The 22,914-nt window shown below is 46.6% G+C and overlaps 1 protein-coding gene across 1 annotated transcript; it reads left to right on the top strand.

The window, feature by feature from the left end:
- Positions 1-3,666: 3,666 nt before the first annotated feature.
- On the top strand, positions 3,667-20,348 carry HPD (4-hydroxyphenylpyruvate dioxygenase). The gene is made up of 14 exons (XM_054996605.1): positions 3,667-3,743; positions 4,145-4,171; positions 6,490-6,552; positions 9,614-9,718; positions 11,958-12,000; positions 12,789-12,871; positions 12,962-13,051; positions 13,884-13,987; positions 14,251-14,328; positions 16,030-16,192; positions 17,273-17,344; positions 17,436-17,558; positions 19,149-19,265; positions 19,616-20,348. Exons 1-14 carry the CDS (start codon positions 3,741-3,743, stop codon positions 19,724-19,726), a joined length of 1,182 nt encoding a protein of 393 aa, XP_054852580.1. The 5' UTR covers positions 3,667-3,740; the 3' UTR covers positions 19,727-20,348.
- The last annotated feature ends 2,566 nt before the right edge of the window (positions 20,349-22,914 follow it).

The following is a 22,914-nucleotide window of genomic DNA, read 5'->3' as shown; positions in this document are numbered from 1 at the left end:
CTGTTATGGACTGTGTTACCTGTGCCTGTTTCCCACCCCCTTGGGCACCTACCTCACCTGGGCCCAGAGCCATGCCACTAGCAGCACAGTGCCAGCCGGAGGGACCCTCCGCAAGCCTGGCCAGGCACCCCCTGGTCAGTTCCCACAGGGAGCCCCTTGCAGGACGATCACTGGGCCTGCCCTTGCCACTGGGCAGCCTGCCAGCCGGCCCACGAAGCGTGCCAAGGGAGAAGCCATGTTCTCAGGCAGCAAAGAACCACCAAGGACACTTTACTCTGAAGCTGCCATTTCAAGACCAGCTCCTGTCACCTCCACGGAGCCCAGCCTCACCCTGATACGCAGATCGCTGGCCACAGCCCCGGGACGGAAGAGATGTGCTGGCCGAACAAAACAGACAATGGATTCATATTGATGCGCCCGTCAAGCACTGACATTCCAAGCAGATCCCATCAGTACCACCCGGCTTCCTGTCAAATCTAATCAACCCGCCCGGCACTCCCTCCCCTCCTTTGTTTACTCTTCCCCAGGTGTCACCATCACACAATTAGACTCTAAAGTGGCCCATTAGCGATAGTTATAGGACCATCAAGCTTTTGTTCCCCCTCCTGAGAACTACATGGAAGGCCCCTGCCCCAGGGTACATTTTTGGCTATTTAAGCAGGCTCTGCCTGGCACTCGGTGCTTGGTGCCGTGCCCAGGGCCTGGCGCCATGCTCAGCCAGGCGCTGCGCCCCATCCCCAACCCAGATGGCACTGTACATGGCCCCCCAACCTCGCTGCTGGAATCTCTGCTCCTCACCGTGATCAGGTAATGTATTGCCTCTATTCCATCAATCTCAAGTGGGTTCCTGCTAATGCAAATGTCTCTGTAACTCTTTCCAACTTTTATTTTTGAGTTCTTGTATGTCTGCTGTATGTAAGTGCTATGTCAGGCATATGCCACACTTTTAGTAAACATTATTTATTTGAATATTAGCCTCCTCTCTCTTGTCTGAGTGATCTGATAGACTGACTCTGGTATATATTGGTTAAAGATCTGCGCTAGCTCAAGCCAAACTGCTTGCTAATTTCCCCATAAAAAGCAGTTCTGGTAAAAGAACGCGGTGGGATGGAGTTCCGGAACCTCTTGAAAATGGTCACATGGCTGGTGGCCCCGCCCCCTGATCTCCAGACAGAGGGGAGTTTAGATTGCCCTCCCGGAGGGCAATCTAAACTCCCCTCTGTCTGGAGATCAGGGGGCGGGGCCACCAGCCATGTGACCATTTTCTCTGAGGGCATCCCACTGAGTTCCACCACCTCTTTCCCCAGAAAAAAAGCCCTGACTCTTACCATATATGGAATGAGAAATGCCAGATGTTCAAGCTGGATTCAGAAAAAGAAGAGGCACTAAAGATCATGTTGCAAATTTACAATGGCTAATGGAACATACCAGTGAATTTCAGAAGAAAATCAGCCAGTGTTTTATAGATTACAGCAAAGATTTTGACTGTGTGGATCATGAAAAGCTATGGAGAGTGTTAAAAGAAACGTTTTGATGTGCAACCTGTACTATGGACAAGAGGCTACTGTCAGGACAGAATATGGGGAAACAATGGTTTCCAATTGGCAAGGGTGTCAGACAAAGATGCATATTATCTCCTTACCTGTTCAACCTCTATGCAGAGCATATCATAAGGAAAGCTAGATTAGATCTAGAAGAAGGTGGAGTGAAAATTGGTGGGAGGAACATTAATAATTTGAGATATGCAGATGACACCATGTTACTGGCAGAAAATCATAAAGGAGTAACTACTGATGAAGGTTAAAGAAGAAAGCACCAAAGCTAGATTACAGCTGAACAGGGGTCATTTCGTAGAAAAAGAGCTGGAGGAATTCATTAGCATAACTCATTAGCATAACTCATTCGCATATGCCACTCCCCTTTACAGCACCAGAAATGTGTCATTAGCATAACTGATTTGCATATGCCACGCCCCCTGACATCACCTATCCTGGCTGCTTTGGGCCCAATCCTGGCCATTCAGGGCTGAAATTGGGCCCAAAGTGGCAAAAAGGGGCTGAAAATGGCCAGAAAGGGGCCCAAAATAGTCAGGACTGGGCTGCTGCTGAACAAGAGAGTGATCCACCACCCGTCAGAGGCCTGATCTGGGCCGTTTCAGCCCCAATCCAGGATGAAACGAGCCCAAAATGGCCGAGAGTCAGGTAGGCTGGGCCACCTGACGTGACCTCTTTGGGGAACTGCCAGAACGGCATTCCTGCGCATTCCCCCTCGAAATGAGCCCTGCAGCTGAATATCAAGAGGACAAAAGTAATGATTACTGATGAATGACAGTTTTAAAGTTGACAATGAGGAAAGTGAAATTGTTCAAGATTTTCAATTCCTTTGCTCAATCATCAACAAAAAGGGAGACTTCAATGAAGAAATCAGAAGAAGATTGCAATTTGGAAGAGCTACTGTGAGGGAACTAGATAAGATCCTTAAAGATCCTTTTCTGCCTTGGCACCTGCCTGGTGGAACTCTCTTCCAGCTGAGATCCAGGCTGTGCGGGACTTATTGCAGTTCCGCAGGGCCTGTAAAATGGATATGTTCCGTCAGGCTTATGCCCGAGGTGATGGAGGTAATTTTCCTCTGGCTCCTCCTGCTTGCATGGTTTGGTAGATCTTTGTCCACCTAACGCATTGCTGACTACAGTTACAGCATTTTAAATATGTTTCATGGATGCCATCAATTTGTGTGTACAATTTAACTGACGTTTTAGATTTTTAGATAAGTTTTATTGGTACATTAATTATATCTATATTATATTCTATTACTGTTGTAACCTGCCGTGAGCCTGCTTGTGAGGAGGGTGGGCTATAAATAGTATATAAAGATGTCTCTCTGGGGGCTGAGATAAAAATAATCCAGACTATAGTATTCCCCACTACTATGTATGAGTGTGAAAGTTGGACAATGAAGAAAGCTGACGGGAAGAAAATTGGTTCATTTGAAATGTGGTGCTGGAGGAGAGTTCTGCGGATACCATGGACAGCCAAAAAGACCAATAAGTGGGTACTAGATCAAATCAAGCCTGAATTCCCCCTAGAAGCTAAAATGACAAAACTGAGGCTATCGTACTTTGGCCACACCATGAGAAGACAAGATTCTCTTGTTAAAGTCAATAATGCTAGGAAAAGTGGAAGGCAGTAGGAAAAGAGGAAGACCCAAAACGAGATGGCTTGACTCAATAAAAGAAGCCACGTCCTTCAGTTTGCAGGATCGGAGCAAGTCTGTCAATTATAAGACATTTTGGAGGTCTTTCATTTAGTCACCACAGGTCGGAGGCGACTTGATGGCACATAACACATATGACAAATTTATTTGTTGCCTTTCCAGTATTCATTTCGCATTCATTCATAATTCTTTCAACAGCCCTGTAAGGAACGCCCTGTAATTATCTCCATAATGCAAACATGGGAGAGGGGATGGGCTGAGGGAGATCTTGGCTGAGTGAATTCATGTCTGGCGTAAGATCCAAATCTGGGGCTTCCTTGTGCGTGCTACGCCAGCGAATGTCACCTCTACACTCTCCCTGATTTATGCTGAAGAACGGAGAGTCAACAAAAACCTCTTTTGGGTTAATGTGTTTCAAAATCCCATCTGGAGAAGGTGGAGCTAGGAAGGGCTTCTATATCTAAAGGGCTCCAAGCTGTCCCCCTCTCTCTCTTTCAATTCTCCTTTTTGATCCCGCAGCAGAAAAAATGGTGAGGGAACTGCGCTTTCACAACCATTATTTTCAAAATTGTTGCTGTCATCCGGTGCAATAAAACAGAAGCCTCCCTTTCTCTGTAAAACTTGCAGATTCTCTTGTGATTAGCCTGAACATCTACTTTCTGGTCAGCAGTTTTTTTTTTGGGGGGGGGGAATCAATATTTTATGGTTCTTAATCTTTGTTGTTTGCCTAGTGAGTACAGAATATTCAGAAGATAATTTTATTGCCTATGCTTTAATCTTTCTAGTACTGTCTTTGGTATTTTGTAACATGTCTGTAATATTCTTGTTTTTGTGAGCGGTGTTCATTGTGGAGTAAGTTTTCCTTCTGGGTTAATAGAAAACCAACATTAATGTCTCTGTTTTATTCTATCCTCATGTGTTTTTTTCCTAGACATCTTACACAGACAAGGGTGAGAAGGTAAGAACAAAACATTATTAAAGACTTATTCCCTCGGGCTTTGTTTGTACTCTTATAGTGAAATCCTAAGCAGAGTTACTCCAGTCTAAGCCCATTAACTTCAACGGGCTTAGACTGGAGTAAGTCTGCTTAGGATTTCACTGTTAACGCATCACATCGGGTGTTAATGTTTTATGACACCAATTTGATTGTTTAGGTGAATCGGTCACATTCCGGTGAGAAACACTCTTGCATAAAAAGTGCATATTAGTGAAAGCTTTGTCTTTTGATCTGCAAGATGGATCTGTTTCCTGTGTCGTGACATGTAGTTTTTAAACAGAAGCAAATTTTCTCACACACTTTGGTTGTTTCTCATGTTACGCAGGGCAAGCCTGAGTTTCAGGTCCTTTTTGTGCAGCTATAATGTGCTTTAAACTCATGTTCGCACTTCAGAATCTTACGGGAACTTTTAAAACTTCCTGTGTCTACACTTCCAAACACAGGGATGGGTCCTGACTCTCTCACGCTTATCGGGGGAGTCCTTCCATAACTGGAAAACTTTTTCCAAGTGTGGAAGATTCCACTCTAAGAGGAAAACTCCTTCTGTTAAGAGAAGGTCACTCTTGGTCAACTCGTAATATGTGTGAAGAGGCCTTCGAACTCTACCATAGAGTAGACTATGGAGTAAAGAGTAACTTTCCTCTGTCCTAGACTGAATTGCATGGGTCTGTGTCCTTTAAAGTTAGTTGGTTTAGGATTGCACTCTGTTTAGGATTGCACTGTAAAGCTGGTATTCCATTGTGTGGCTTAGTAACATTCTGATATTTGACTGGTTTGTGTACAAAAGGAATTTTTAACCGTGCTTCAAATCAATACAGAGTGTAATATGATTTCTCCCCAAGGCTAATAATACTTGAAAAGCGCTTGGGGGTTTGACTGAAATTTACCCCCTTTAACTTTGAGGAAAGTGTCCTAAATTTGCAATCTTATTGTGACCTCTTTTAAAAATAATGTGGTCGCAAAAGATGATGCCATAGGCATGCCCTTTATTTGACATGCAGATGCAAACAGTAACCAAATCAAGGTGACGATCTGCAGGGAGGAAGTTTCATTGGGAAAAAGAGAACGTTTCCAGATAAATCTCGTCTGGGATCAGAGAGGAAGTAGGCATCACATCCTGTACAGCAAGAGAAAAAAAATCCTTTTTGAAAAATGTTGCAAGGGGAAGAGAACAACCAGGCATTGCAGGCTTTCTAATCTTTTACTCTTTAACCTGTCCCCTCTGTAGAGACTGGGAAACATTTTCAAGGATAATTAACATTTAGCACAGCAAGGTTATCAAAATACTTGTGAATTTAAGTATTGATGAGGAGTGGAAAGTCCCTCTTAAAAAGTCAGGGGCCACTGTTTGTCCACTCCCGATCCAAACATTAAAGACAAGTTGTCCACTTTGGTTGGGCATTACCCTGCTGTGAACCCATTGATAATTTTGCAGTTTTTGTTCTTAACCAAGCCCATCTATGAATGATGAAAAATATGCAGATCCGTCCTTTCCTCTGCAATGGAAAGGGGTTGGTTGCATCATCTGGCTGGGATTGATTTAGACTGTAGTCCAAATTCCTTCTCCACAATGGATTCGCTCCCCAGATGGGAGGGCAAGAATGAGGAACTCCATATCTTTGTTGCTGAAACAAGCGCCATTCCAATTAGGTTGTCCTGTCACTCCTGGACCCTGTCAGTTCTGTTGTGGGCCCCAAGCTGCATCTGTTCACCCCGTAAACACACTCACACACACAGATCTGATTTCTTGAATCGCAGAGGAGACAGCTCAGATGTGGAGAGTGGTCGCATTGTACATGAAAGAAAGGGGGAAAGGCAGTCTTCAGCGTCTTTCCAAAAGGAAAAGAAGGGTGGTAGTTTACCTTGGAGGGGTTTCCGAGCAGCTAAGACTCATCCTTGGAGCTTGTGCCACAGCTGGCCATGTCCAGTGGGGATGGGGCTACCAACTTCCAGGCGAGGCCTGGGGTTCTCCTGGAATTACAGCTGATCTCCAGACTATAGAGACCAGTTCCCCTAGAGAAAATGGCAACTTTGGAGGGTGAACTCTAGGGCATTGCAGCCCCACTGATCTTCCTCCTTCAAACTCCACCTCTCTCATCACTGCCCTCGTATATCCAGGAATTCCCTGAGCCAGAGTTGGCAAACTTAGTGATTTCGGATCTTGCAAGAACTGGAGTTGGGTGGCATGGCGGGGGGTGGGTGGGTGGCGCACAGGTACGTTGCGGCTGCAAAGGTGCAACTGCAGCTTCATGACAAGACGGTCCTTTCCTCCCCTTCAGCATGAAAAAGGACGGTTCCTCCGCTTCCATTCTCTGACATTCTGGGTGGGAAATGCAAAGCAGGTAGGTGTGCCAATCAGCTCTGCCCAGGGGTGCCCGGCCCAGAGGTGGGTGAGGGTGGGGGCCGAGTCCCATGTCATCATTTTGTTTGAAGGAGGGAGCGGGGAGGGCCATGCTGTCCTGGCAGTTTTCTGATTGGAGCCGAGGAGGGGGAGGCATTCCTGGCAGGAGGAATTCCCTAAGCAACCTGCATTCAATTAAGGGCCTCTCTGTATAGTTAGCACATATAGAACGTCACACTGGTGTGATCTTTGGACTACTAACGCATGATTGAAATCAAGTTACTGAGATCTGCCTTGATAAGCTGGTTTATTGAGAGGCCCGTTGATGGGGTGGGGGCCCACAGGGCCAAACACACACAACCCCTAAGGGGCAGCTTCCCGCCTTCAATTCTTGCATAAGAAGCTGGTCCAAAGACCGTTTCCAGTGTGGCGTTCCGCGGAGAGCCATGTGCTGTTTTTAGAACATTCTCCAGCGTCTGCTGGAATGCAGGTTATGTCGGAAATTGGACAGGCCAGGTAATAGAGGCAAGGCAGATGGCCCCTTGACAGGCCAAGGATCATTCAAAAGAGCCCCTCGTATTATCCAGGAGGAGCCAGGGTGGGCTTTGGGGAGAAGTAAGCAGAAGAGCCAGGGTTCCAGAATTGTTTTGTTGGAAAATAGTAAGGAGTCCAGTAGCACCTTTAAGACTAACCAACTTTATTGTACCATAAGCTTTTGAAAGCCACAGTATCCTTCAGGTAAGTATCTGATTTACATAGAAATTTATATAGAAATTTGTATAGAAGAATTCTTAGTTTAAATATATTTTGTCCAGAGGTACCGCCTCAGGGGCGGCTTCAACACCAAATAGCCGCTTGACTATTCCCATATTATACGGTGCATCTGATGAAGAGAGCTGTGGCTCTCGAAAGCTGATGATGCATCTGATGAAGAGAGCTGTGGCTCTCGAAAGCTTATGCTACAGTAAAGTTGGTTAGTCTTAAAGGTGCTACTGGACTCTTGTATTTTGCTACTACACACTAACATGGCTAACTCCTCTGGATACTGTACTGTGGTGCTTTTGAATTATTTGATGTTATATATTTGGTGGTGAAGCTGCCCTTGAGGAGGTGCCTCTGGACGAAACATCAGGTCACCTACCGGCCCGGAATGTCGGACAGATGGGCGATGTCTTGGGTGACCTGTTTACATTTCACACCACCTGCAAAATAAGCAGCACGCCATAAGTATATTTAAACTAAGAATTCTTCTTTACAAGTTTCTATATACATTTCTATGTAAATCAGATACTTACTTGAAGGATACTTACTTTTGACGTCCATCCTGGATCTACACTGTACCTGTCGAATTAACTGGTTAGTTCCGCTATACAGGAGACTTTTGTTTTGATCTTTGGACGTTTGGAATAGAGCACCTACTGTATTCTTACCGTACATGAATTGCATTGGTTTATTATTGGCAGTTACCATATTTGAATATAACTGTATGACTCTTATGTTTATTGATTGAACAATTGATTAGGCATATAGCCCTTTAAGAGAATGATTCTATGATATTAAATGCTTTTCACTGGGTATAATTGCATTTCTCCTCCTGTGGTTTACCACTTCTTTGCACCAGTACTTTTGAGGAGGACAGCCTCTTCTTTTTTCAGTTTCTCTGTCAAAATCTGGTGGCAAATAGCAGGAGCCTGGAAGAACCGGGGGTTTGCTAGTGTAGTGGCAGAAAAAGCCTCTTGTGAGATTCTCTCTCATAGAGGCATTTTTTCTCAGTCAAGGTAACAAAAATTGCTTAATGCAGGGTAGCTGTTTTTCTTGCACTGGTCAATGAATCTAATGGCAGTTGTGGTCAACGAAGGGGCAAAAGATCCAGAGGACTTAGCCATGTTAGTCTGTAGTCGCAAAATAATAAAAAGTCCAGTAGCACCTTTAAGACTAACCAACTTTATTGTAGCATAAGCTTTTGAGAACCACAGCTCTCTTCGTCAGATGCATCTGATCATCAGATGCATCTGATGAAGAGAGCTGTGGTTCTCAAAAGCTTACGATGCATCTGACAAAGAGCTGTGGCTCTCAAAAGCTGACGATGCATCTGACGAAGAGAGCTGTGGTTCTCAAAAGCTGACAATGCATCTGACGAGGAGAGCTGTGGTTCTCAAAAGCTGACAATGCATCTGACGAGGAGAGCTGTGGCTCTCGAAAGCTTATGCTACAATAAAGTTGGTTAGTCTTAAAGGTGCTAAAGAGGCAAAAGGCTTTGGTCGCTGCTACAGAGCATGCTTATTGTATGTGAGTATACATATAGAGACTCAGTCTGACACTTAAGTAGCTTATGCTACAATAAAGCTGGTTCGTCTTAAAGGTGCTACTGGACTCCTTACTATTTTTCAGTCTGACACAAGGCTTTTCCTGACACTACACCGTTCTTTTTCACCCTACTACTCATTCCTCAGACACAGTGAGCTTCATAACTCAGCCAAGATTTGAACACAGGTCAACACTATCCATTAGATTGACTGGATCAGATGCATGCAGTTGATCCCCAGGAGCTTTATTGCAGGCCATTGATATTTGAGTTTAGCAAAAAAGGTACTGGGAAGCCCTGTTTGCAAAGGGATTAAATGAAAAAAATGCTTATTGACAGAGAATGACAATTAGAGGGTTAGAGGGTTTTTTTTTAATAGAAAAATGAAAGGCCTTTTCCACCAAAACTTTCTTTTCCCCAACTGAAAGGATTTTAAAGGGTAAGAGATAGAGAACTGTAGAGTTAAAGGTGTAGAGCTACACCTTTAACTGAGCCCTGCTGTGCAGAAATTCAGCAGACGAGGCTTCTTCCATCCCTTCCCTCTTCTGCCATGAACCGATGAATCTGCTTCACTCCTACCTTCCAGGCTGCTGTTAAAGATACAAGAGCAGAGCCCGAAAACAAGTTGGCAGGCTGGGAGGGGTGGCTCTGTAGTCGCCTGTAGCTCAGCAAAATATTCAGAGGCCTCTGCTTTTCAAACGTGTCCCTTCCTTCCGTGTTGACTGAGTCCGTGTGCTTCTGCTTGTGCGTTTCAAAGGCAGCGTCGTTTTATTGCAACAAAATGGGCTTTGAAGAACTGGCCTACAGAGGCCTGGAAACAGGGAGCCGAGATGTGGTATCACACGTCATCAAGCAGGACAAGGTACGTGGCCACTTCCCTCGGCGGTGTGCTTGGGTCCCGTCTCTGTAAGAGAAGCCCTGCTGGGCAGACACTTGGCCTTGATGCTAGTCAGGGCTTTTTTTCTGGGAAAAGAGGTGGTGGAACTCAGTGGGTTACCCTCGGAGAAAATGGTCACATGGCTGGTGGCCCCGCCCCCTGAGCTCCAGACAGAGGGGAGTTGAGATTGCCCTCCACGCTGCTGGAAAGGCGTGGAGGGCAATCTCAACTCCCCTCTGTCTGGAGCTCAGGGGGCGGGGCCACCAGCCCATGTGACTATTTTCAAGAGGTGCCGGAACTCCATTCCACTGCATTCCATCTGAAAAAAAGCCCTGATGCTGGTGACTGTTACTGCAGGATGCTTTCACGCACATTGGACGATGCGCTTGCAGTGCCCTTCCGCAGTCGTTTATAACTGGACTTTCCTGTCTTGCCCTCACCTGCTTGGCTGTCGGCTGCAGGAAACAGTTCAAGTGTCAAAGGAGATAGAAGGCTGGCGTTTGCCACTGCCTTGCCAAGAGGTGCCAGGAGAGAGAGGGGATGAGACGGGCATCAGTCAGTGGTTACACCATTGGCTTTGAGAGGTACAGTGGCCTGGGGGTCAGAGCAGTCTTATCCACAAAGAAACTTGCCCTGGGGCCTGTGCTGGCCTCCCCCCCCCCGCCCCGAGCTGGAGAACCCCCAATCACACAGTCACAGTGGGCAGCAGTGGCTTCAGAGCAATCAGTTTGTTCTGGACGACTCTGGTCAGACCTGATTCAGATATAAGCATACGCTTAAGAAGCCCTGAACATCTGGTTAGCTTTGCTGTATCAAATCATTTTAACTCCTGGCAAGAGGTACACCACAGATAACGTTCTACATTCCTTACTGTGTATTGTACACAAGTAATACAATTATGGAATCTCTGCTTCCATTCTAAGCCTTTATTAATAAATCATAATTATTTGGCAATCTTAGTATCAACTCAAATCAACGGAAAATCCATTATAAAAGCTACATAGATCATTCAAGGAGAACGATTACACGAGTCCAAAAAAGTATCTTGCCCAAAGATGTGAAAGTCACAGCCAAGGAGCCCCTTCTAAGGGGAAGCTCCCGATAGATTCCTCTTGCCTTATTTATCGATTTTCAGAGCTGTCTCCTTACAATGGCTGTCTGTCTCACTTCAAAGGGGACTCACATTCTTGGATAACTTATTGTTTAACTTCAAACACCAGACAAGGTTATCGATATTTGAAACATCTCCTTAAAATATATACAAAATAGTTCATTCTTGCTACTTGTTATCTTTACCAGGGCTATGTAAAAATAGCGATTACAAGTTTCTCATGCATATGAATATCTTTCGGCCCTCAACCAATACATCTATTCTTGAGTAATATTTGCCAGCAGGGCTTTTTTTCAGGGGGAACGCGGTGGAATGGAGTTCAGGAACCTCTTGAAAATGGTCACATGGCTGGTGGCCCCGCCCCCTGATCTCCAGACAGAGGGGAGTTGAGATTGCCCTCTGCGCCGCTGAGCAGCACGGAGGGCAATCTAATCTCTCCTCTGTCTGGAGATCAGGGGGCGGGGCCACCAGCCATGTGACCATTTTCTCTGAGGGCAAGCCACTGAGTTCCACCACCTCTTTCCCCAGAAAAAAAGCCCTGTTTGCCAGCGTCTATGAAGTTAGACATTCCTGCCATTCCCAGACACCTAGGCCTTAATACACTGTATATTGTGATACGAGTCAGACACGAGGCCCTGCAACTGTGTTACTCCTCTGTTTTGTGCCCCTCTCCAAGCTTGTGCGATTCTAGACCTTTGTGCAATGTCTAGTTATGAGGTGGGGCTAGCCCCGTTTCTGGGGGCAAAGGCATCAACTATGATTTCCTTGGTCATATCCAGCAACTCTTTGCCTATAGATCAAACTGTATCCATGACAAACTGTGGGTTGTAGGGAGGGAGGCTTTGACTGCTCTACAGCTCATGCTCTCTGGCTGCTGCCCTGAAGCTGCCCCAGTTCTGCACCCAGTGATCAGGGCAGACGGGGAGGCAAAAACGGCCCTGGAACAACCCTGTTGGGCTGAGAGACAGTGATCGACCCACGGTCAACCAGAGAGCTTCATGGAAGAGTCGGGATTTAACTGGGGTCTCCAAGATCCACGTCCAGCACACTTACTGTTGTGCTTCACTGGCTGAATTAAAGAAAATGAACATGCTGTTGTTATTACATTTCCAGATTATTTTTGTCTTCTCTTCGGCTCTCAACCCGGGAAATCAAGGTAAATGTAGGCTCCTTAGTCCAGCCATAGAGTGACTTGTAAGATGGCAAAATCCTGTTTCAAGGGGGGGTTTCAACCCGTTTCAAGGGGGATTTTCCATTGTCTTACATGCTGATATATATTTTAAATTGTTTCTGATTTTATAATGTTTGCCCTAGGGAGTCAGGTATCTGATTGCCCTAGGGAGTCAGGTTTCGCGGGGGATAAAAATAATCCATCAACATGACAATTAATTTAATAAGTAAAGGCAGGAAGGGACGTATGCCATGCAAATCAGAACATCCATTAGGAAAAAAAGATTCTGTGATGGAACAAAATAATCAATTTAGGTAGGCTTTGCATCTAATTGTTTGTTTTGTAGAGTTTATTTGGCTTCCAAGTATCAGAACAGAAAAGATTAGCCCTTTTTTTTTAATTTTCAAGGGTTAGCTCACCAGAAGGAAGGGGAGGGCTTGCTGATTTGGAATCAACATTTGTCGTGGTGGTGGGCAGCAACAATAAAATCCCAGGCACAAACCCTTCTTCAAAATTCATGTAGCTCATCTTTGATGCTTTAAAAACATCTAAGTTGTCCCGGAGGACCGAGCCTTCCATTTGCAGTGGAGGCCGTCTAGGTACCTGTGCAAAGTGACTAGGAAGGCATGAAGGCAATGACCCTCCCGTCCCTTCTGTTCCAAGGTATACTGGCTCTGAACATGGAGGTTCCATTTTTCATAACTAATCGCTTCCGATAGGTTTCTGCTCCCTGAAATCACCTCCTGTACCTTCTCCTCTCTCTCATTGCGCAGAAATGGGAGCGCATTTAGTGAAGCACGGAGACGGCGTCAAAGACGTTGCCTTTGAAGTGGAGGACTGCAATTTCATTGTGCAAGTAAACCTCCAGTGAAGAATTCTCCCTTTTAACTCTGAACCTTGCTACCAACGTGCTTAGCCCATTCAACGTTCTTTCTTTCCCTGTCAGAAAGCAAGAGAACGGGGAGCCTTAATAGTGAAAGAGCCTTGGATAGAGGAAGATAAATTTGGGAAAGTGAAATTTGCTGTTGTTCAGACGGTAAGACGGGGAGGGGACCTGTCCTTTTAACTGAACTTTGAAAAGTCCAGTAACCCAAAATATAACATTTCTACAGAAAAAGCCCTGCCCCAAATCCTTACAACAGCCTGTATTATTATCCCATATTAGAGAGCAAAACAACTGTGCTTCCGCTTGACTATTATCTTCTCTCTTTGCTGGCGCCACAAGCAGAGCTCGGTTTTTAAAGTTAGAGAGCCAATTGGACTCCGATTTGCCTTGGGAATCAGTGGCCACTTTTTCATCTCTTGGGATATTTGTGCTTTTCACAGCTGAAAACAGGCAGAAATGCCCCCAGTGTAGCCTTCCCTTATCCTGTTTCCACTCTGGGAAAAGAATTCCTAGCCTCTTGGATCCCTTCCCTCAAAATATTTCAAGTGGGAAAGGTAAGGGAGCAGATTGAGCCAGCTCTGAGCTGTGGCGAGCCCTTCCTCGGGACAAAACACCACCCACGAGGACCACCAGCTATTTTTTTTTACTTGCATCCTGCTTTTCAGTCCTGAGAGATGCCTTTTCCCAAAGCAGTTTACAAGCAAAGAATAATTAAAAATACGTCAAGTCCCAGAGCAAATCCCTCCTGACTCTCATCACTGCAGATGGGCCCAATTGGTCCCTTAGTGGTGCTGGCTCTTGAAGTAGTGGAGGATTCAGCAGATGGCTTTGGAAGCAGAAGGGAGGGAAGCCATTCGTGGTGTCATTTGCATCAGCTTCCCCCATGAGCCAAGTGGGTGCTGACTTGGGTGCCAAAGCAATGGAATTACTCCCATTTCCCAGAATAGTATTAAAGCTGCGCCATGTATCTCCCTCTGTCTAGTATGGTGACACCACCCATACCCTGATTGAGAAGCTGGACTACAAAGGCCTTTTCTTGCCCGGTTTTGAGCCACCTCTCTTCAAGGATCCACTGCTGAAAAGTCTGTAAGTACCAAGACAAAATGGCGGACTGAGACCCACTCCACGTGCCTGAAGTGGAAGCACAGCTGGACTTGCCATGAAGTACCAGCATGTCTTGGCTTGTTCTGGAAGGTGACTGATACAGTGAGGCATTCCCATGTTGGAATTTAGGAGCAGAACAGTAGATGTGTCTGATCTCATAAGACACCAGCAGTCACAACTCCCTTGGAATAACAATGGCCTGCTCTCTAAAAGAAACTTCCCACTCTTCTTTTTCCCCTTGCCAGGCCACAAGGAGGGCTGAATTTCATTGACCACGTTGTGGGGAACCAGCCTGACCAGGAGATGGTGCCGGTGGCAGAATGGTGAGAAATGCAGCTGAATGTCAGTGGTGGTGTAAAGTGTTCTTAAGTCATATCGATGGAGGCCCAGGTCACGGCGGTTGCCAAGTCTGCATTTTTCCATCTTCGTCAGATCAGGCAACTTGCCCCCTACCTGACGCCCCAGGACCTGGCTACAGTGATCCATGCAACGGTCACCTCCAGGCTAGATTACTGTAACTCACTCTACGCTGGGCTACCCCTGGGCCTGATCCGGAAACTACAACTGGTCCAGAATGCGGCGGCACGGGTCCTGACTGGTATACCTTACCAGTCACACATCACACCTGTCCTGCGCCAGCTGCACTGGCTTCCAGTTGAATTCCGAATCAGGTTCAAAGTGTTGGTTCTTACCTTTAAAGCCCTGAGTGGGTTGGGACCGGCATATCTTCGGGACCGCCTCTCCCTGTACGTTCCCCGGAGATCGCTCCGATCAGCGAATAAATATTTACTTGTGGTCCCCGGCCCTAAGGAAGCCCGCCTCGCTTCAACCAGGGCCAGGGCTTTTTCAGTCCTGGCCCCAGCCTGGTGGAACGCTCTGTCAATGGAAACCCGGGCCCAGCGGGACATATTATCGTTCCGCCGGGCCTGTAAGACAGAGCTGTTCCGCCAGGCGTTTGGTGATTGAAGGGGGCGGTGCCATGTCGGCCTCCCACCTTTGGGGTGGGGAAGGTTCTCCCCACCACTGCACCTTGTTAATTTGTTTTATTATTTGTATATTGATTTTAGTTTTGTTTTTATCAATTTTAACTGTTCACCGCCCAGAGCCCCTGGGATGGGCGGTATATAAATTGAATAAATAATAATAATAATAAAATAGCTGACTTGTGGTGACCCCTGATGGGGTTTTCAAGGCAAGACACTAACAGTGGTGGTTTGCCATTGCCTGCCTCTGCTCTTCGTTGGAGGTCTCCCATCCAATTACTAACCTAGACCGACCCTGCCCAGTGCAGAGATCTAATGGTCCTTGATCAGAACAAAGGAAAATGGGAGGCATCTGCCTAAAAGCTTATAATAAGCATTTTTTGTGGGTCTCCTCGAATCTTAGGAGACCTTAAGAGTGTGCGGAGGAGGCTGGCTTGTTCACCTGTGGTTCTCCTAGCCTTTGAAGACTCCGCAGCTCTGCTCAGAGGGGAAGGGAAGGGTGTCCCCCAGCTTAGTTGACAAGTGAGGATGGTGGTTTTATTCTCGATCTATTTCCCTCCCTTCATCTGAGCCTGTGGATGGCTCCACAACAGGCACAGCCTACCAGACTTCTGCTGTGCTGATGGCTGGCTGGAGAGAGACCCACAGACAAGGCAAATGTGATTATGAACATAACTAGGCAAATTATTACTCCCTGCCTGGTTTGATGACCCAAAGCTGCATGTCCCATAGCCTGACCCATAGCAGCCTGGCCAACCCTCATAAGGTGCTGCAGTTAATTTTGAAAGGAACAAACTGAGTGAGAACTAGAAAAATCACTGTTAGGGGGGGCTTTTGCACTTCTACCAGCTCCTCTTTGCAGTTTTTATTGATGTTTCAGCTCTTTGCCGTTCCACAGATGTTTCTGGATTTCTGGCATCTAGATTCTGACCAGAAAGTTCTTCATGAAGGACACGGCCGCTCCTAGAGAGGACCATGAATGTAGACAACCCTCTGCCTTCCTGAGCTGGAATTAAGTTTGCATTTCTTGTGTCTCCACAGGTACCAAAAAAACCTCCTGTTCCACCGCTTCTGGTCTGTGGATGATAAACAATTGCACACAGCGTTCAGTGCTCTCCGGTCAATTGTGGTGGCCAATTATGAAGAAACTATTAAAATGCCCATTAACGAGCCTGCTGTGGGGAAGAAGAAGTCTCAAATCCAGGTAAAGATGTAGATTTTTGGGGCCTGTAGCTAGTCACCTGACTGCTTCAATACAATGTCCGCCCATCCCGAGTTGATTTGTATGCTAGCTTCCTTGAAGAGAGATTAAAACTATGATATGCAGTCCAGATCCTCTCTCAGAGCCAAACTACACGATACGCCAGACATGTGTTCCTCATGTGTCAGGTCCTGCAAGGTTCCCTGGGTAGTGTTGTCTTGCAAAGAACAGCTGCTCAATGTGATTCTCCACTGGGAGAAGAGCAATGGGAGGGATTGTCTCTCTCACTTTCATAAAAGCCTCGGCTTGGGTTTTCCTCCAGGAACTTGGGGTGGGAGAGGGACTTAACACAAGGCAAGAAATCCAGGGCAGCTTTCTGCAAGAGTGGGAGAGAATCCCCGCCCCCCACTGCTCTTCTCCCTGGCAGAGAATTGCATCGTGGATTCCCTCTTTTGCAAAAAGCCGCCCTGCATTTCTTGCCTCCTGTTACATCCCCCCGCCCTGCCTCTGAGCTCCCAGAGGAAAACCCAAGCTGAGGCTTTTGGTAAGAGACAGAATCCTTCCCATTGCTCTTCCCCCAGTGGAAAATTGCGTTGAGCAGCTGTTCTTTGTAAGACTACACTACCCAGGGAATCTTGTGGGACATGACACGCACCTGGGTGTCTCGTGTGGTATCCCTCTCAGCCATGGGGTTCGTATCTCTTGCAATCTAACTTACCTCACAGGCCCAAAGGGTTTAAACCCCCATATTTGTTGCTCCTTGGAGGACATTTTATTTATTATTATTATCATCATATTTGTATTCTGCCCTCCCTGCGAGCAGGCTCAGGGCGGATAACAGCATTAAGAACATTTAAAACATTCCATGTAAAACATTTAAAAGCATCATACAAAAATATAAAAATAGCAGCACTCTTTTTCTTGATGACGGCAATAATAACAAATAGTGCAACAGTACAGTTGAACATAGCAGTAGCTTAAGAACAGTGGAGGGCAGCTCTCATAGGGAGGGGGGTAGATTTGAAAAAACTGCTTGAATTAAAGTCAGTGTGTCTGCACCTTGTCTGTGTTTCTGCTCTGTAGGAATATGTTGACTATTATGGAGGCCCTGGAGTCCAACACGTTGCTCTGAATACCTCGGACATTATTTCTTCGGTAAGTCTTCCTGGCAGTCCCCTCCACCCATCAAATATCGCCCATCGTTTGGCATGGAATGTATTATATTAACAGACTTACTTGGTTGCAGATTACGAACCTGAAAAAGCGGGGCATGGAGTTTATGTCTGTTCCCTCGTCCTACTACCAGCAACTCCGGAAGAAACTGGAATCCGCCAAGATTAAAGTGAAAGAGAACATCGACAAACTGGAGGTCAGTTGGCCGAAGATGACATTTTATTTTTTTTAGCACTATTAGCCTTGACAGGACTCTGGAGGCTTTTCCCAACATCAGCAGCTCTTTCTTCTCAGCTGTCTGAGCTGGCAGGCGAGAATGCAACAGCCCGATTTCTATCCAGGGCTCCAGGCCCAGGAGAAAGGGAAGAGATCAACCTGGCGTTGCCCACCTGGCAGAGGCTTCAACCACCGCTCCCAAACTATTATTGACTGTAAATGCTTTTAACCACTTTGCTGCTGAAATGGACCCCAAAATGGCTTACTACAACAACAGTTCAAACCAAAAGAGCATCGTGAAAAAATTCAGTGACAGGAGAATAAAACCAGAAACTGTCAGTAGGCAAAGAACATTTATCCTTGTGGATCCCCTCAGAGTCACCAGAAACTACATTCTGCACACACTCAGATAGGCGTGACGTAAACCACGTAAAAGCCATCTTGCCAATTCCAACTATGCACAGTAATGATGTCTTATCTTGAGTTGTCATCCTCTCAAAAGCGGCCACAAATCAAGCAGGACTAAAAGTGAAGCAGCCAAGAAATCCTATCGCCCACAAAGTGCGACTTTCTTGCTTCCCCCCTCCCACCACAGACCAAGATGCTATTCCTGGGGGGGGGAGTGGAACTTTGCCTCTTCACACAGCATGTTCTGTACAAGGCGCTGGAGGGCCTGTGGCCCTTTCCAAATGCACCGGCCACAACAATATTCCCCTGACGCTTGGGAAAGGAATCTGAGCCATTCAGCAAATGTCACAGAACACTGATAGCCAAGCTACAAGTGACGCCTGACACAGGTTGGACACTTGTCAGCTTCCCTCAAGTTTTGATGGGAAATGTAGGCATCCTGGTCTTGCAGCTGTAATGGAGAGCCCAGCTGTAAAACCAGGACGCCTACATTTCCCATCAAAACTTGAGGGAAGCTGACAAGTGTCCAACCTGTGTAAGCAATGTGTCACTTGTAGCTTGGCTCTGAATCTGTCAGAAGAGGGTCTGAGCAATGTTGTTTGGAACTCCTTAGCAACTCCAAATGGCGTCCAAGTCCTTGCAACATGGTGAGGGATCACCATGGCCGTTTTGAGTTGCCCAGGAAACCTCGAACACCGGCCCAGATCTGAGATGCTGCACTGCAAGATTTCAACTGCCAGTTCACAAAGTGAGCCATAACAAGAGTGGAGGGAGGAGAGGGAAAGGGGGGCAAGCAAAGAGGAACTGGAGGAAATGGTGGGCAGCAGAGGGAAGGGGGAGAAAAGCAGCAGCTGGCAAGTGCCAGGAAGTGGGCCAGCGTTTGTCTTGGGGGGAGGGATTTCCTGTCCCTCCTGAATGCCCTGTGTGTCTTTTCTAATGCTTCCTTTCCTGGTTGCTTGCAAGAAATTCTTATTCAGCAGATAGGCGAGTGGCTGTTTAGAAAACTGGTTGTAAATAAATGTGTAACACACACACACACACACACACACACACACACACAGGCTCATTGAGGAGGGGTGCCAGCAGCTGTTCCTTAGCACCAAGTGACATGCCCCATTCCCCAGGCAACTACTTTCATAAGCCTTGCTCTTGTTTCTTGCAGGAGCTCAAAATCCTAGTTGACTATGATGAGAGAGGGTACCTGCTCCAGATCTTTACGAAGCCTGTTCAGGACAGGCCAACGGTCTTCCTAGAAGTCATACAGCGGCACAACCACCAGGTTTGTCTGCCATTGGTTCTTTCCCATCTGACTTCCCCAGAGTGTTTATGGAACCTGCGAATACATTTATCGCATGGTATGTAAAAGGAGAAAACACTGCCATCTTTACCCAATTGTTACTTACAATCTGTGAATAATTTGCCTCGTGCATTTTTCTGCTCCTGTGATCATATGTTCGGTATAACTGGCCATATCCACCGTTTTGGATATTACATAGGGTCGGAATGGAAATCAGTAGACCTCATGCTAGCAGGGGGAAGACAGAGGGAATCCCGTTCCAACCCCAATGGACTATATGAAGCACGACCGCCCTTGTGCTAATTGTTCTTTGTGTTTCTTTTTGGTTTTAGGGATTTGGTGCTGGAAACTTCAAGTCTTTGTTTGAAGCTATTGAAGCAGACCAGGATGCCCGGGGAAACCTCACCATCTTGACACCCAATGGAGAATCAGATTTCATGTAATGCTTGGCCATGAGAACAATTACATTAACTTTAAGGGTTAGGATACTTTTTCCCAACAGCAATTAAAGAGTCATCAGAATAGATCCGCACCCCCCATCTTCCATAAAAGAAGAGTTAGTACAATCAGGCAGGGTTAGTTGCTAGGAATGTATCATTGATCCTAGACCCCCCCTCAGAGCAGTTTTGCAGGTGGAAATACAAATGTGCCTCCCCCTCATCTCTTCCCATTACTCTCGAAACACGGAAAGTGGAAATATGACTTTGCCTCTCAAATCGCTTGAATTTTATTACATTGTAAAGCTATCCACTGTGGTCATTTTTAAATACAATTGAGGCAAAGTGTACCACTTGGTCATCTGGAAGCAAAGTTGTATGAGAGCCAGGAGCTGAAACTTGTAGGGGAGCTTCTACAGTGCATCCCAGAATATCAGGCGTCTCAGTTTAAACTCTGCATGCAAGCTCTGACACTGGGAGACTGGTTCTGCTGTCAAACTGGTGGTCTTCACACAAGAGTTTCCATAAAGGGAAGCGAGTTCGGTGTAAACATGCCAGTCTTGCAACGTTATGAAACTCAGAACGATTTCTTCATTTCTTTGCTGAATAAAAAGATTCTGGCCATGGAGGCTGCTGCATCCTGCATCTTTGTCTTGTCAGAGGGCTGAAAACAATAAAACTACCAACTCTCGCCTCTCATGGGTTTGAAAAGCCACAAGAGAACATTCTCTGTCCTCCTCTCATTCACTGTATCCCAAGACTCACAAGAAACAAAGTAAGAGTCTCTTCAGAGACACTAGTTACCTCTGACGTTATGTCTAGAACGGACCATTGGATACTCACCGTGAAGGGTCCTTCTCCTCTGAGGAAAGGAGGACATCTTGATGGGTGATTCCCACCCTGCATTCAGGGAGGCAGGAACAAGTTTTCTACTTCCTGTCTTCCTAGTGGGAGTCACCCTTTCTTTGTTCTGGCAACTCCGAAAGCAGTCATAGCATCATAATTATGAATACAACACTCTAGAATTGAATATCAAGGAGAAAGGTGAGAACAAACATGTTAAGGGGAAACAACAGGACAAAAAATATATTTGCTAAGGTTACAGCGGAGGCCCTGCCAGTAGCCAATTCAATGAAAGTTTGTGCATCAAGGACTTCTTGCCCCGGAGCACCCCTTCTGAGTAAAAAGATGGTTGTGTTTATCTAAACCCCAGCTTTCAGCCCCAGTGGGGGCTCCAAGGTGTACACAACATTTCGTATCTTTCCATTCTAGCCACATAACAAACCCGCAAGGCTGGCCAGGCCTAGGGAATGCAAGAGGTCCAAGGCCACAGGCAGGTCTCCCAAGGAGAATGGCATGAGAATCTGGATCTCCCAGATCCCAGCCCAACACTCCAGCTGTAACGCCAAACCGTCTCTTGTTAAAAATGGTGTCATACAGGAAAGATTCCCGACAGGATGGACACAATTGTAGCAAGAACTCTCTCAGCACAGGCAATTGTAATGCTGTGGAGTCTGTTTCATGTTTTAAGTTGGTCCCGGGATACTAAAACTGGAGCAGTTCTACTCCATTCCAGGGTTTACTCATGTCTGCATGAGCTGGCGGAAGGCCTTGTGCTCTTTTCTTTGTTTCTACTGCATTAAGTTACTCTGTGCTGATTAAAAGAGATTGAGAACCCTGGGAAGGGCAGGCCCCATTCCCTGGAAGAAAAAGAGGGCATGTAGGCATCTATGGAACCAACAGGGAGAAAAAAATGGTTGTTGGGGGTTTTCCGGGCTGTATTGCCGTGGTCTTGGCATTGTAGTTCCTGACGTTTCGCCAGCAGCTGTGGCTGGCATCTTCAGAGGTGTAGCACCAAAAGACAGAGATCTCTCAGAGATCTCTCTGTCTTTTGGTGCTACACCTCTGAAGATGCCAGCCACAGCTGCTGGCGAAACGTCAGGAACTACAATGCCAAGACCACGGCAATACAGCCTGGAAAACCCCCAACAACCATCGTTCTCCGGCCGTGAAAGCCTTCGACAATACACAGGGAGAAAAAAACTTCACTATCTGCATAAGTTTGTTTCCCTTTCTTTTTCTGGAATAGGTTTCTCTTTCTAGCTGCCTGGGAAGGCCAGCTGGAATTCCCCTTGTAAGAAATGGCTTTTTCCACAGTTCCCTGTTTGGGAGGTAGAAGGACCAGAGGGAGGCCTGCCTCTCCCCTCAGCACTCTGACAAAAATGGGCAGTGTCGGCTTATGTGATCACGTTTAGGAGATCTGGGGAAAGCATGCAATCCCTGACCTCGGAAGCAGACCGTCAGCAGCACTGGACCCTGCTGTTTGGTGCTCTCGCTGGGTCCTGCGCCCATTGATTTTCTTTGGATGGGGGAAGCTACTCCGCAGCTGCCTCCTGGTCTGTTGGCAAGGTTGCCAGCTTTGGCGAGGCCAGAAATGGCTGCTGCGGCTTTCTGAGGTAAGATAGCTTTTAAAAAAAAAAAAAAGTCTGTCCAATGGAATTTCTAGGGTACCACCACGGGTCCAGATCCCATTGCGTTACTCATGAGTAGCCCTTCATTTGCCATGGGCTCTGGAGGCACAGATGACTATTGAACCTCAGACTGGCTTGGCTGCCCCGCACTGGGTCTTACGCCATTAGACTGGCTTAAGGATGCGGAGAAATCCACTCCACAGCCGCCTCCCAGCTGGTTGGCAATGTTGCCCCTCATTGGCGAGGCCAGAAATGGCTGCCGTGTTTCCTTTGCCCAGGGAGGAATAGCGCCTTTTGCGCTTCCGGGTCTCTTCGCAATATGGGTGGCTGCAGCTGTGGCTTCCTTGTGGTTTGTCCCACTGTCTCTGGGGTTGTTGCCGGGAAGTGGTGGTGAGGGGGGGCTTGCAACTCTCCTTCAGAGAGGAATCCATTGCGTCCCCCATGATTTTCCGTCCTATCATGATGGAAGAGCATGTTCTGCTGGTCCATGATTCTGTCTTGCCATGAAATGGCCACCACGGCCGAAGGAAGGAAGGAAGGAAAGAAGGAAGGCACACCTGCCTTCTAGCAGGTGTGCAAAGAGAAAGAGAATAGCAAGGAGGCAGAGCAGAAAGGAGTAAACAAGGCAAGAATCAGGTTCTGGAAAGTAGAAGCGAAGGAAGAAAAACAGTAGAAAGGCAAGGCAGCGCACGGATGAAGCTGCTCTCCCTGCTGAGGCAGGAA

The sequence above is a fragment of the Eublepharis macularius genome, chromosome 13 (genome assembly GCF_028583425.1).
Source record: "Eublepharis macularius isolate TG4126 chromosome 13, MPM_Emac_v1.0, whole genome shotgun sequence".
NCBI classification, from domain to species: domain Eukaryota; kingdom Metazoa; phylum Chordata; class Lepidosauria; order Squamata; family Eublepharidae; genus Eublepharis; species Eublepharis macularius.
This window is presented reverse-complemented; position numbering and strand designations above follow the sequence as displayed.